Source organism: Fimicolochytrium jonesii, assembly GCF_025526975.1.
Source record: "Fimicolochytrium jonesii strain JEL569 chromosome Unknown EV422scaffold_30, whole genome shotgun sequence".
NCBI classification, from domain to species: Eukaryota; Fungi; Chytridiomycota; class Chytridiomycetes; order Spizellomycetales; family Powellomycetaceae; genus Fimicolochytrium; species Fimicolochytrium jonesii.
The window spans coordinates 200,374-213,127 of record NW_026515697.1 but is presented as its reverse complement, the minus strand read 5'-3'; the positions used below and the strand labels follow the sequence as shown (position 1 = coordinate 213,127).

Below are 12,754 nucleotides of genomic sequence, written 5' to 3'. Positions count from 1 at the left end.
ACAGTCGAGAGAGCATTGCGACATTTCATTCCCGGAGGAGGGGGTCTTTGTCGTTGCGCGTGCGAATGTCGCCAACCCTTCTTCTGCAGAATTGGGTGGGACTGTGCGCTCAGACTCGGGGAGCTGCCAACATTGACGACTGCAAGTGAACCGATATTCCACCGTTAACAAAATGACCGCCGCAAAGCCATTCAACCCCTGGGTCTCCCTGCGCACTCAGCAACCCGTCGCCTCGTTCAGCTGGTGTCCTATGAAAGACCTCCTCGCCCTCACCTACGAAACAAACTACGTCGAGGTGTTACGGCTACCAGAATGGACTAGCATATGCACCCTCGCGAGAGACTCGCAAGTGGCCGTAAACGCTGTGTCGTGGAAGCAGGATGGTGGGTTGCGAATATTTATGTGAATACGCGTACTATGTGAAGTTCTCACGCAAGACATCTTAGGGAGATCACTTGCAATAGGGTTTGCAGACGGACGAGTGGAAGTCTGCGACGTTGAAGCTGGAACTCTCATAGCAAAGTTCACGGGCCCAACAGACGGCATCAAGCTTATGGACTGGGTATCAACAGACGTCTATGGATCACAGAAGGTGTGGGAGCACAACCTCGACTAAAAAGTTGACCGAATGAAGACTTACCGAACCCTTATTGGAAGCAAAGGATCGTGACGTTTGGAGGCCTGGACGAGAAGTATTTGCCTCCGCTGCCGAGTAGCGAAGGACAGTTGCGGAAACAGTCGTCAACGTGAGTGATGGGATAGTGGGTGTGACGACGAGATGATTAATGATGACATTCTAGGATCAACATTACGGATCGGCCTGGGTCCCCAGAAGTGGCTCCGGGGCAGCTGGATATAATAGCTTCATCCGATGGAACTGGATGGATACAGCTGAGGTAGGGATCGCTCGGCTTGTTTGCTACTTGAGGATATACGTAGGATTGCATTGCTCACAGTTTTTACTTGGCACAGCGTCGCCGGACGGCTCCCAGCAGGCCAAACAGATTTGAGTGCGATGGGTGAAAAGCGGTTCAATGTATGTTATCATTGAGCTCTGATACGTCGGTCGATACTTACTGTAGACCACAACAGAACCCGGAAATCTCGCAATTGTGGTTCACATCGAATCCTTCGAACTTATGCGCCCAAGTCATCGACCAATCAGACAATGCACTCAAAACACTGTATCTGGTGCACTTCGAACCACGGTTGCTCGGCACACATCGCACCCTGCTGTACTCCGTCACGACGCACCTAGCGCAAGTAGAAACCCTTGTAGCATACCTGGAAGGCGGCGTCGAAGCCATCGAACGCGAGAACAAAATCATATCGGAGACGACTAGTAAAGAAATCACCGCCTTTGACAGAGTCCTCGAGGAACATAACATCGACACGGATTTCGGCAGCGAACTCCTCCAGCTGCTCCTCGTCGGCGTCCCCAGCACCATCCTGGAACCCTACCTTACCCAACGTCTGAACCAAGGCAGCGCGCTCCGCTCCTGGCACAAAAGCGTCGAGGCGTCCATGCTCAATATCGGTCGGGTGGCGTGCACGAAGGTTATTCCAGCCATCGAGCGGCTGCTTCTCCACCTTGACGAGCTCAAAGGGCTGGGACAGTGGGGTATACGCCACGGCACGCCGGTGGTGAACGTGGACGCGATACTGAAATGCATAGAGCACGTGCGGTCTCTCGCGCTGTTTGTGGAAAGTCATCAGTTAGAGACCCTCACAAATTTGCAAAACTTCGTGGAGTTCTCGAAATGGCTGGCTGAGAGTTGTCGCGCCGTTGAGGCTGACCCCGAATCTCCGTACGAATTCGATGTGGATGCGGCAGATGTTCGGAAGGTTATGGCGTATGTGCGGCGAACCTTTTTGCCTAACGACTACTGGACGCGTGAAGAACTAGCTGCCGTTAATGCTAATGCCGGATGGGATATGAGCGACTTGGCACCGATAAAACACTACAGTGGACTCTTGACTCGGACCGACGCTGGGAATGATGAGCAGTCTGTTGTTATGCGGAGTTGTGTACGGCTGTATAGTTACCCGTCGGGAAGCAGGGGCGCCCCCGCCCATAAGCTGGATGTTACGTCGATGACTACTTGGCAGGTCGGTTCGGGTTGCATTGTCTCAAATAACTAAGATAACATGCTCAACAGAATATTATCTCCACAGAGATTCCACGACAATTACATCGCATTCAGGATAGAGCATGACTTCAATCCAGACGATGAATACGCCTACCCAATACGTATAACCCGTCGTCCCGCATTGCGCTTCTCCGTTACCTCCAGTACTGATCAGCTCCAATCCACAGTATGCGTCACCCGCCAAGACTGCGGATCATCCCAACGGGCCGCACCATCAGACACGCCATTGGAGCTCGCCTGTGTCCAACTTTGCACAGATGAAGGGGTGCGGCTGGATCACGTTGCCGGCCAACATTTCCTTGATGACGATCAGTTGATTGTTATGCATGAGCATGAATCGGCTGACGGAGGTATGTTATGTTCTTGATCGTCATTAGTGGAGATACTGGTGTTAACGACTGCTGCTTTGTATTGTATTGTTTTGTGTTTACAGTGCGGACAGGGATGCTCTCCTCATTCCGATACCCGGACTTTCCATACGCTTCCATATCACCAAACATCAAATCGAGTGATCAATATTCAGGTCTCATCAACCTTTTTTTGCGAGATGTGGTAAGTTTCACCTTCCAACATCACGAACATGCACACCTCGCTCAGAACTGACAATACCATCCCCGTTTTCCCAGAATCATGAAAACGTACCCTCAGTCAACGCTTGCCATACAACAGTTCTGGAAGCCCCATTCATGGAGCTGGCGGTGAATTGCAAGAAGGGCACCGTGGCGCTGCTGGATGAGAGTCGACGGAAGGTGGCGGTGTTGGAGCAGTGAAGAGACGTGAGGAGACGGCGTAACATTTTGCTGAGCGGTTTGCGCAGGTTTTCCTTGCAGGTTCGAGGCGGTAGTTATTGGAGCAGTAGCCATTCTATTTGCAGTAGGGTCCATCGTTCAACTGTAGAGCGAATTGACGCGTAGATGGCGCGTTATGTCATGTCGTGCTTACAACACACTAAAATCGGAGCTACCCTCACGTGACCGCGCAGTCTTCCCACCTCGTTACCCACCTTGTTACATCCTTGACGCTTTCCAGCATCTCACCCGTCTTTTCTCTCTACTTACGTCGCATGGCCAACTCACGAGGCGCAACAGACGACGGCCCCGGCTACATGTACAGTCCAGGCGCCCTCGGCCTGGCGCTCGTATCTATGGGCCTTGGCCTCCTGCTAGGGCTGGCCTCCCCAAAACGGTTCGAATTTGGCAAGGCGGTCCAAGTGGCTGGCGACGTGGGAAGATCGGCAACGCGATCTTACAAGATGGTATACCAACCTCGTAGAAGCTCTGTGCTTGGGTTGAACTGATCAGCTTGGAACTGCAGGTCTTGGTTATCCGCTCTGACTTGCAAATGTCAACTGGGAAGATTGCCGCGCAAGCATCTCACGCGACGCTCGGGACGTATAAGGCGGCGAACGGCAATGAGACGGTCAGTGCCGCGGGAGGAGAATCTGGAAAAAGGCTCGGCCACAGTCCTGAACGGAAGTTGATAGACAAAGAGATGGCTGGCTGAATGGGAAATTGCAGGACAGAAGAAAGTGGCACTGCGAGTGGATTCTGAGGAGGCCTTGTGAGTATGGGGTACACTGGCCATCGCCTGTACGGCATGTGTGGTTTCCATGGATCCTAGCAGCTAAACGCCCTCGATAGGATGCAGTTGAGAAAGCTGGCGCGAGAGAAAGGCCTGCCGGAGAAACTTGTCCGGGACGCTGGCCTAACTCAGGTTCGGAGCTTCAATGTGACCTTCTCGCCTCGGTTCCCATTACCAAAACGTACTTCCTGCGTTCCTCAGGTCGCATCAGGATCCGCTACCGCATTGGGAATCTTTGGTGAGTTGAACCCCGTCCCGAGGGGACGGAAGAAACGATGATACGTGTGCCAACTCCATGCAAAACTCGACAGGTCCAGACGATGAAGTCAATAAGATCACCGGAGAACTGAGGCTCTATTGAGTCCCCTCGCAAAAAAATCATTTGGAAGGGGTACGCGTCTTCCAGCCATAGCGCAATGCATTTCACAAATGCGCTACACGATCCTCAGCCAACAAACAGGAGAACTCGGGGGCCATCCTATGTAGCTACCGGCTTTGGCCTCCGAACCTGAGTGGCCTGCGATGACGGTCCTCCACCACCCGCCGCCTGATTGGCACCTCCCGCTGCACCCCTAGGGACCGACGACTTTGCATCACCGCTCCACGTGTCCCTCTTCGGTATCGACGCAGCCGGCACCACCACAATCCTCTTGGGTCGCTGTGCGTGTGAGTGGACGTGTTCAGAGACGAGATGCTGATGATGGGAGTGAATGGGTTGCATGGGGTCCACCGCTTCTGTGGCGAGCAAGCTCGCTCGCGATGCTCATGGTGCTGTTGGCGATGGGACCGGGGAGGCGGCCCCCTGCATGTGCACTGCGTGATGGAGCGGCTAGATTCCCACTCGGCTTGATTGATGTCCCTATGCCGTCGATCTTGACGGTGGGACTCAGGTAGTCAGTGATAGCCTAGTTAAAGAACTTGAGCAATAAATCAGACAACACTTTTTGCAGTTCCCGAGTCTGCCGGGGGTTGGTTGAGAGCTTTAACCATCTGCAAGCCAGCACTTGGCTTGTAAACCGTCTCTTTCTTGGCCGCGGAATCACGCCTGCCGTCGCCACATCGTTTACACAACAAAAGAAATGCAGAGTGCCTCTGGCACTGTTATGGAGCGCTTCCAACTCTTGGAATAGTACTGCTACACGCATACATCCAAGTGTAAACTTACTGCGTTCTTCTCGTTCCTGATTTTACTGCAGCGATTCGACGTCTGCAGCGATTCGGCATGTAAGTGTTGCCATGATAATTTGTACCCGACATCCGCTCGAGATGGGTTCTTAATCCTTCTCGTCACACTGCGGCATACGGACCAAGCTCCCCTTCTCCCGTCTCTTCTCTCAGGTGAGCGTCAACTGTTTGCATCGGCAGGTACGTCCATGTCTTCGGCTCTCAAACATATTTGTGTGTTTCCTGTGCCCTTTGCAGATTAGGCGACGAGACGTGGATCGCAGGTTCGAAAAGACTTGAACCTCCATATCAACTCGTCTACAGCCCGCTACTTAAGACTCGGACGATAGGGACGATTCTCTTGGGGACAGTGCGGTCAATGTCTTCTCCGTGGCCTCCTTCGCTACCACTCGGCCAGACGAAGGGGGTTCGAACTTCGGAGAGAATCTCCGGAACGTGACGGTGTGTTCTTCTCGTCGACAAGCCGATCCCTCACATGAATATGGTGGTCCTTCTCCTGATTCCGCGAGTAGTATAGCGACATTTATAATTACGTGTATAATCGCGTGACGACTTTTAGAGGCCGTCTGACCCATGCCCCTCGGCACTGTGTGGGGTCAACATGCTAGGGTATTTTACGTGCACCTGCACACACGGGTGGAACAGACACTAACTAACTAAGCTAACTAGCCCACTTGTCTTGATCCATTTTTGCAGAGACTGCACCGACATAAGGCCAGGCGTACTCATTCAGACTCAGACTCAGTCTTGAATTTGAACACCCTATTCATGGGTTTAAAGATAGGAGGAGTCAGTCAGCATTCTCACATGTTTTCCAAGTAATGTTGAATAAAGCGCACGTACCCACGACAAAGAGGCGTGCGTTCCACTCATCATTCCTTCAAACTCGCTCTCAGCTGTTGGCTGACGACTTGAAGGCGTGGGAACTACGTAGTTGGTCGAAAGTCTCGTATTAACACACAGCTGGCTGACGGTAAAACCACATCAAATGCAGAAGACGGGTTAAGTTACCTACCTGACCACGGCTCGATGCCGTGTTGGATATGCAAAAGGACTCTTGTTAAGACAGAAGCGTTGTTTGTTCCCGACGAGACAACTGGGGGGAGCCGATGGTGCCCTCCTTTTATATCCTTGCGGGGTGTGCGATATCCTTGCCGGGAGTGCCACATCCTTGGGGGGCGTGCGATGGGCGCTCTTCCCGGAGCCGCTAGAACCAACGCTTGAGAGGCTTGAACTCAAATTGAGCCGCTGCACACGGGATGGGTTGATTGGGCATTTGGGGCAGCCGTTTCATCCGTCCGCGTGGTTGCCATCGATTGCATGGGTGCACGGTCCTCCTCAGACTCTACGGTTTTACCCACTCCTGGGCTTATACTGTATGTATAGGAGTCCGTGCCATTACAATACGGATTCTTGAGGCTTGAGGCTGGTACTGTATGTAATAGTACTTCATATAGGAGGTACAATGTGCGGGATGGGTTGTTGCTGTCCACGAACACGGCAAACAATTGCGACAACAACCTGTTGCCCCGGTTAGTGGTTGCAATACATATGTCCGGGATGGGCCGCACCAGTCAAATCAATTGCCAATGTTTGCAATAAATTATGGCAACCAGTTTCACGCCATAATAATACGGGTTCCGTCTCATCCGGGATGGGCCGGGATGGGCCAGAGGCCGGGATGGGCTGTTTGGAAGGATCCTCACATGGTTAGGGTTATGGTTAGGGTTATAGTTAGGGTTAGGGTTCCCTAACACCAGGTTAGGGTTAGGGTTAGGGTTAGGGCACGGTTCCCTAACACCGGCCTTCCTCGCGAAAAAACTCAGAGGTAGGGTTAGCACTCCGCGCAAGGAACCGTTCCTTCCTTCCCAACCTGCTTTCCAACCCCCTTCCTTCCCAACGCAATTGCGAGCACCTCTGTACAATACACCCCCAGACCACCTCCAGGTAACAACAGCAATCCCTCACCCCGCGGCAATCCCTCACACTACCTAAAACAGATCACTCTAAACCCCTAATCCGGAATTTCCCCGAGACCTGCTCCCCAGCCACTTTCCTCACAAGTCCCCTGCAACTGCACGTTAACAAGCAACTTCTGTCCAATCCCTCAACTATGTCTGTAGCGCCAGAAACAATCCGCACGATGGAAAAGGAACGTCAGGAACAGAAAGCACCTCTGGAACCGCCGATCGACAACAAGGATTTGGATACCCACCCCACAGATAACGCAACCCCGGATGAGTTTGACCCTGAGTTTGCCCCAGAGCTAGATTACGGCGACCATCACGATATCTGTGCAGATGAGAATGATGACAGCATGAGCGACGATGGGGAAATGTTCCAGCGACAACGCAGCGACAACGAGGACAGCTTTGAGGAAGAACAGGAAGCATACAGCTTTGAGGAAGAACAGGAATCACGTGAGGGTGACGAGCGTCGTGAGGGAGAAAGCAACAGTAAGGGGGAAGATGTCGAAAGGGAGGGCGAATAATCAATGCATGTGGAACATCCGAGTGTTTGTGCAATGTCCAAGTCTTTACGGGGTTCGCTTAGGTTGGGGTTCGCTTAGGTTGGGGTTCGCTTACGTTGGGGTTCGCTTACGTTGGGGTTCGCTTACGTTGGGGTTTAGACCGCTCGATGCGGTATAGGGCGTAGTATCAGTTAGACCGCTCGATGCGGTATAGGGAGTAGTATCTGGCATAAACCTCGTGTATTTGTTTTTTGGGGTGAATGTGGATATATTGAAAATATTAAACCACCACAATTGCCGTGAGAGCATATTCAATGCGACTATCTATCGATCCTGTTCTCTGGGGTGCAGTTCGCATTCGCACACGCTTCTCGGCATACAAGCGGAGTTTGCCATCTTCTCCTTGCTCGATGACGAACTTCCGGAACTTTGCTCCACCCGTTCCCTTTTCTAGGCGCACGGAAGTCCGTCGAAGAGAGAGAGCGGGCTATTCCATGGTAGTAGAAAGGTAATGCATGTGTAGGAATAGGAGACGAGTTCCATCATCTCTTAGGGTTAGATACACGAGTGCGTGCGCGACTCCTCATTGCTGGGGCAGGTGGCCGGCCAAGCTCGGACGCGTTTATGTTCACATACTTGTACAGTACAGTACTGTATAGGTACAGTACATACAGTACATACAGTGCAGTACCTGTATCTGAATGCGTCCAATTCGACGCGTCGTCGCCCAACTGCCTCGCGTTATTCAAGACGCCCCCCTCCTTCCTATTTCTCCCCTACGCATGCACTCGCTGTGCATGTACTGTACTGTATAAGTGCAATCTGCACATCTTGTCGCCAAGTAAGCAGCCCATTTACCCCAGTTCAAGCACTGTGAGTAGTGCGGTGAGTGGTTGACAAGGAAGCGAAGCCGCTCTGTCACCTTTGCCTTCCCGAGGCGCAAAGGCGGGAGTGTCGTTGGCCATTTTTCGACAGCTCCATTCCTACAACTAACGTCCTAATTGCCGACTTCTCTCCTGCATCGGCCTCGTAGGTGCTCCAAAGCAACCGAAGCTCGTCGTATAGCTATTACCGCTCAAAACTTGACTTGAGCTGAGCTCCTCATTTCCGACGAGTCTAAAACGGCAGGTACGTGTGGGTGACATTCTGACAGCCCGTCTTGCTATTCTCGTTAGTGGCATCTGACCTTCCCGGACCATATACAGCAGCTGGTGCACAGACTACACCCGGAACCTCAGGCGCCAGTATGAGCAGCCACGAAAGTGACAGCAGCGGGAGCGGTAGCGACGACGACGGTCGCTCGCACAAAGAATCCCATGGGGAGGGCTCGGAGAACGAAACCCACGAAGAAGGGTCCGAGGAAGATGCTGATGAAGAAGGCTCGGGGAAAGACTCCGATGAAGAATCCGAGAAAGGCTCCGACTCCAGCAGTGAGATTGACAGCAGTGACAGCGACAGCGAGACTGACGAAGACGACTCTCAAGAGGGGTCAGGATCGGAGGATGAAGAGGAGGAGAAGGATTGGGAGGATAACCCCAAAACCGACAAAGAGGAACGGGATAAAGTAAATGCAGAGCAGTCCGCAAAACTCCTCCACGACATCAAAGAGACGGCTAGAGATCTCTGGGTGTCAAGCCGCGAGCACGCAAACAACCCCGAACTCGAGTGGCTTGACCCGATTGACACGAAAGACTTCAATACTGCCGACCTCGAGAAGCAGTTCGGGAAGTTTTATGAGTATCTCTTTGGACGTGATCGTGTACGGGACAAAATCAAGATCCGTTGGAGGAAGCTAAGCAAGAGCATGGCTACATCAGGTTTCGAGCGGAGCAAGGCGAAACAGGGGGACAAGCGGAAAAAGACCGGTTTTTACATCAACATCAACAAATCAATGAATAATCCATCAATCAAACGGTCCCAACTCCTCGCGGTCCTCCTTCATCACTTACTACACGCCTATCTCCTCATCGGAAAAAAGAAGAAGACGGTGATGGATAAGGACAAGACAAGACGCCATTTGCATTCGAATCGCTTTCTCAAACTCACCAACAAAGTGAAAGCTATGACTGGGATCACGGTCCCATTGTCCCACTCGAAACTTCCGGCGGTCAACGATGCCCATCGGGATCATAAGTGGAAGTGCAAACGCTGCGGTTTCATACACGAAAGCACGCGCGATATGGCTCCATCGAAAATCAGCAAGAAACAGCTCAAGAGGGGTTTCTACGGTCGACTCAAGCGACATATGAGGAAATGTAAGGGCGGGAATAGCGAGTTCATAAAGATCGCAGACAAGACTGGTAATTTGCCAGTCCCCGCCAATCTTCCTGCTGAACCGCCAATTGAGACGTACCTCGAAAGGCAAAAGCGACGGAAGGAGAAGAAGAGGGAGAAGGGGAAGGACAAGGGGAAGGACAAGGGGAAGGAGAAGGAGAAGGACAAGGGGAAGGAGAAGGAGAAGGAGAAGGAAAAGGAGAGGAAGGAACGCAAGCGCAAACGCAAAGAGCAGCAAAAGGGCAAGGACAAGGACAAAGGCAAGCAGCGAGCGGAGGATGACTCGGTTGAAGAAGAAAGACCTCGCAAGAGGCAGAAGAAGGTGTTCACAACGGTGGACGGTGTGCGTATGACGGTGCATGACGGTATATACCATGAGCACCAACATAAGCTCTTGTGTGGGATGCACGTTGTCAACAATCTTCTGCAGCGGCATCGTTACAACCAGGCCGCTATGAATGCACTTGGAGTGCATTTGGAAGCGGCTGACGGGCTTCCAGCGAATTCCTTGTGGTCTCCCGATGGCAATTATGCCATTGATGTCTTGGAACTCGCGTTGCGCCGTGAAAATATCTCGGTTACGCAGCTTCAAAATGACCTTGTGAACGGCGCCCGCGACTTGGCTCAAGAGGAAGAGGCCTTCATCGTCCATCAGAACCACCACTGGGTGGCTTTTCGTCGCTTCGAGGGCGTATGGTACATTTTGGATTCAACCGCGAGGGCTCCTGAGCAAGTTGAAACTGCCTACATGGTAAGGGTTCTTTATGTTGGGCGTATACTCAAAGGGGATATACTTATTGAGCATATCCACAGAGCGCGCTTCTCCAACAACTTCTGTGGAACGGATTCAGCATCTTTGCGGTTCGTGGAAACTTGCCTCTTCACCGGGCGGCGACTGGTGATGGTGGAGCGACTGCGGGCGGGGCTGGTCCTTCAGCCGGTCCTTCTGGTTCCGCTGCGGCCGGTCCTTCTGGTTCCGCTGCGGCCGGTCCTTCTGGTTCAGGTTCTGCGGCCGGTCCTTCTGGTTCCGGTGCGGGTGGAGCTGGTGGATCCAGTTCGACAGGGGCTGCATAAATCGGTGCGGCGTCATCTGTTGCGGCGTAATCATTTTCATTCACCTTGTTCGTTCATTTTCCTTCTAGTTCCTTAGTGTCCGTTTCCCTAGCATAATCCCTCTATTTTCTGCCGTTTGCATGTTCGCATTCCCGTTTGCACATTCATTCATTGTAGATCTCAGTCTGCCTATCCTCTCTTCATCATTTTTTGCAATATTTGTATACGTAGTTATGTTTTAAATCAGAAAAGTTTGGGATTTCACGTCGGAAACTTCTAGCGCAAGTAGCGCCGAGCGATATGCTCACACTGCAGGCATTGAATCTCTCCATTCCGTCGAAAGGAGCCCCCGGGTACAGGAACAGGAATATGCAACCCCAGACCGAACAGGAATACGCAACCCCAGACCGGGAAGACAGAATTCACCACCGTCTTTGAAGTCGCGGAGGCACCTGCAGAGGCACACGACAGCACATCATCCGTTTTTGGCCTCCTTCAGGTCACGATGCTTGAGAACGTACTCGTTGATGACAAGCACAACCATTGCGAAAGTCTTTTGGCAAGGATTTGATGCCCAAAATCCTCTGTGTGCGGGTGCCATCCGTTTCAACGCTTCCCGGTATTCTTTTGCCATGCCCGGGTCCACCTTGTCGAACATCTGACTAACCGAGAAACAGAGCCGCCGGAACACTTCAGAACAAAGGAAGTCCTGAACTGCGGACACCAACCTCCCGCCATGGCCGCCGCGTTCTCTTTGTTGTCTCGTTTCCACTTATTCATAGCTTCATAGCTTCATAGCTTGAGCCGAATGGCAAAGTGGGGAAGCTTCTGCGAGAACAATAAGTGTGATAATTCCGCGCGGAAGGCTGTTATATCTTCTGCCTGCACCAGTATGTACCTGGGGATGGGCCATGGGATCACCTGGGAATGGGCCATGGAATCTTGGCCTTGACCTTGAAAAGATACTGGAAGAAAAAGGCGTTTGCCGACGACGCGCAGCTGTACATACATACATACATATGAAGGTGTAACGTAACCCTTGAAGGTGTAACGTAACCCTAACCCTAACCCTAACCCTAACCGTGCCCATATATTAGTTGCATAACTGTAAGAGAAAGCTCGATGATGTATCTATTGTCAACGTCTCCAGCTCTATGCAGGATGAAGAACGAAGAAAGGAAGCAAGGGCTCCAACCCGACAGGTAGGGTTGTACACAATAAACTACTGTAATGTCACGTGGATGCATGGGGTAGGGTTAGGGATAGGAAGTTAGGGTTATAGAGCAAGGGTAGGGTTAGGGATGGGATTAGGGTTAGGGACGTGCTTCTCTCACAATAACCCTACTCTTTGTCGTCGGACTTCGTCCTTGTGACCTCGATAGTTACGTTTTTCTACAACTGAATACATTGTGAGGTTCTCATCACAGCCGGTTACCTTCGCAAGGGTTACCTTGCGCGGAGTGCTAACCCTACCTCTAAGTTTCTTCGCGAGGAAGGCGGTAATCGAATCCGCCGCGAGAACCCTTCAGACCCACCCCATATGACGGCGGGCGTCTAGATGGCGCTTCTGAAAACTACTTCGACGGCAAGTACATACATCCCCATCCCCAAACACCGCCTCGACGCAATTCATGCCAAAAAGGCGCCCGTTGTCCTCGCGCTGAAGCCCGGCGAACTTCCTCCTCGCCCGCGGCTTCAAAAGACCATCCTAAACCGGACACGCAGCCGGTGTTCATCGCCATGAGCCAACCGCTGCCATCCCTTCGCGACATTCAAGCAGCCGAGAAGCGCACAACCAAACGTCGTCACCTCCCGTTCGCACCGGAGAATGATGATGAGGATAACGGACTCGAAAACGGTCTATGGACGAGGAGGAGGTTGCTTAGTATCCCACCTCACTACCCACCGCACTAAGCACCTCCTCCGACGCCGCATTCGCCGCACAAACCGGTTTATTTATCAACATCGCCCTTTACGGCGCGATCAAGCACCTCCTCCTCACGCCGCATTCGCCGCTCAATCCATCGCCTTCCACGGCGCA

At 52.3% G+C, this 12,754-nt stretch overlaps 3 protein-coding genes across 3 annotated transcripts; all 3 read left to right on the top strand.

Annotated features, from left to right (window-relative positions):
• Window positions 1–172: 172 nt before the first annotated feature.
• On the top strand, window positions 173–2,920 carry EV422DRAFT_571019 (anaphase-promoting complex, cyclosome, subunit 4-domain-containing protein; the record flags this gene model as incomplete). Its single annotated transcript, XM_053072947.1, has 10 exons — window positions 173–383; window positions 447–592; window positions 658–746; window positions 801–896; window positions 973–1,036; window positions 1,093–2,109; window positions 2,176–2,251; window positions 2,318–2,500; window positions 2,584–2,702; window positions 2,777–2,920. The coding sequence occupies 10 exons, from the start codon at window positions 173–175 to the stop codon at window positions 2,918–2,920; spliced, it is 2,145 nt and encodes a 714-aa protein (XP_052922148.1).
• A 147-nt stretch (window positions 2,921–3,067) lies between these two features.
• Window positions 3,068–4,305, top strand: EV422DRAFT_258193 (peptidyl-tRNA hydrolase 2 mitochondrial precursor). Its single transcript, XM_053065779.1, has 7 exons — window positions 3,068–3,405; window positions 3,465–3,569; window positions 3,634–3,710; window positions 3,791–3,863; window positions 3,933–3,969; window positions 4,043–4,122; window positions 4,218–4,305. The coding sequence occupies exons 1-6, from the start codon at window positions 3,214–3,216 to the stop codon at window positions 4,090–4,092; spliced, it is 534 nt and encodes a 177-aa protein (XP_052922147.1). The 5' UTR covers window positions 3,068–3,213; the 3' UTR covers window positions 4,093–4,122; window positions 4,218–4,305.
• A 2,565-nt stretch (window positions 4,306–6,870) lies between these two features.
• Window positions 6,871–10,734, top strand: EV422DRAFT_622853 (Josephin-domain-containing protein; the record flags this gene model as incomplete). Its single annotated transcript, XM_053074189.1, has 4 exons — window positions 6,871–6,965; window positions 7,007–7,372; window positions 8,592–10,411; window positions 10,474–10,734. The coding sequence occupies exons 2-4, from the start codon at window positions 7,030–7,032 to the stop codon at window positions 10,732–10,734; spliced, it is 2,424 nt and encodes an 807-aa protein (XP_052922146.1). The 5' UTR covers window positions 6,871–6,965; window positions 7,007–7,029.
• Window positions 10,735–12,754: the final 2,020 nt, after the last annotated feature.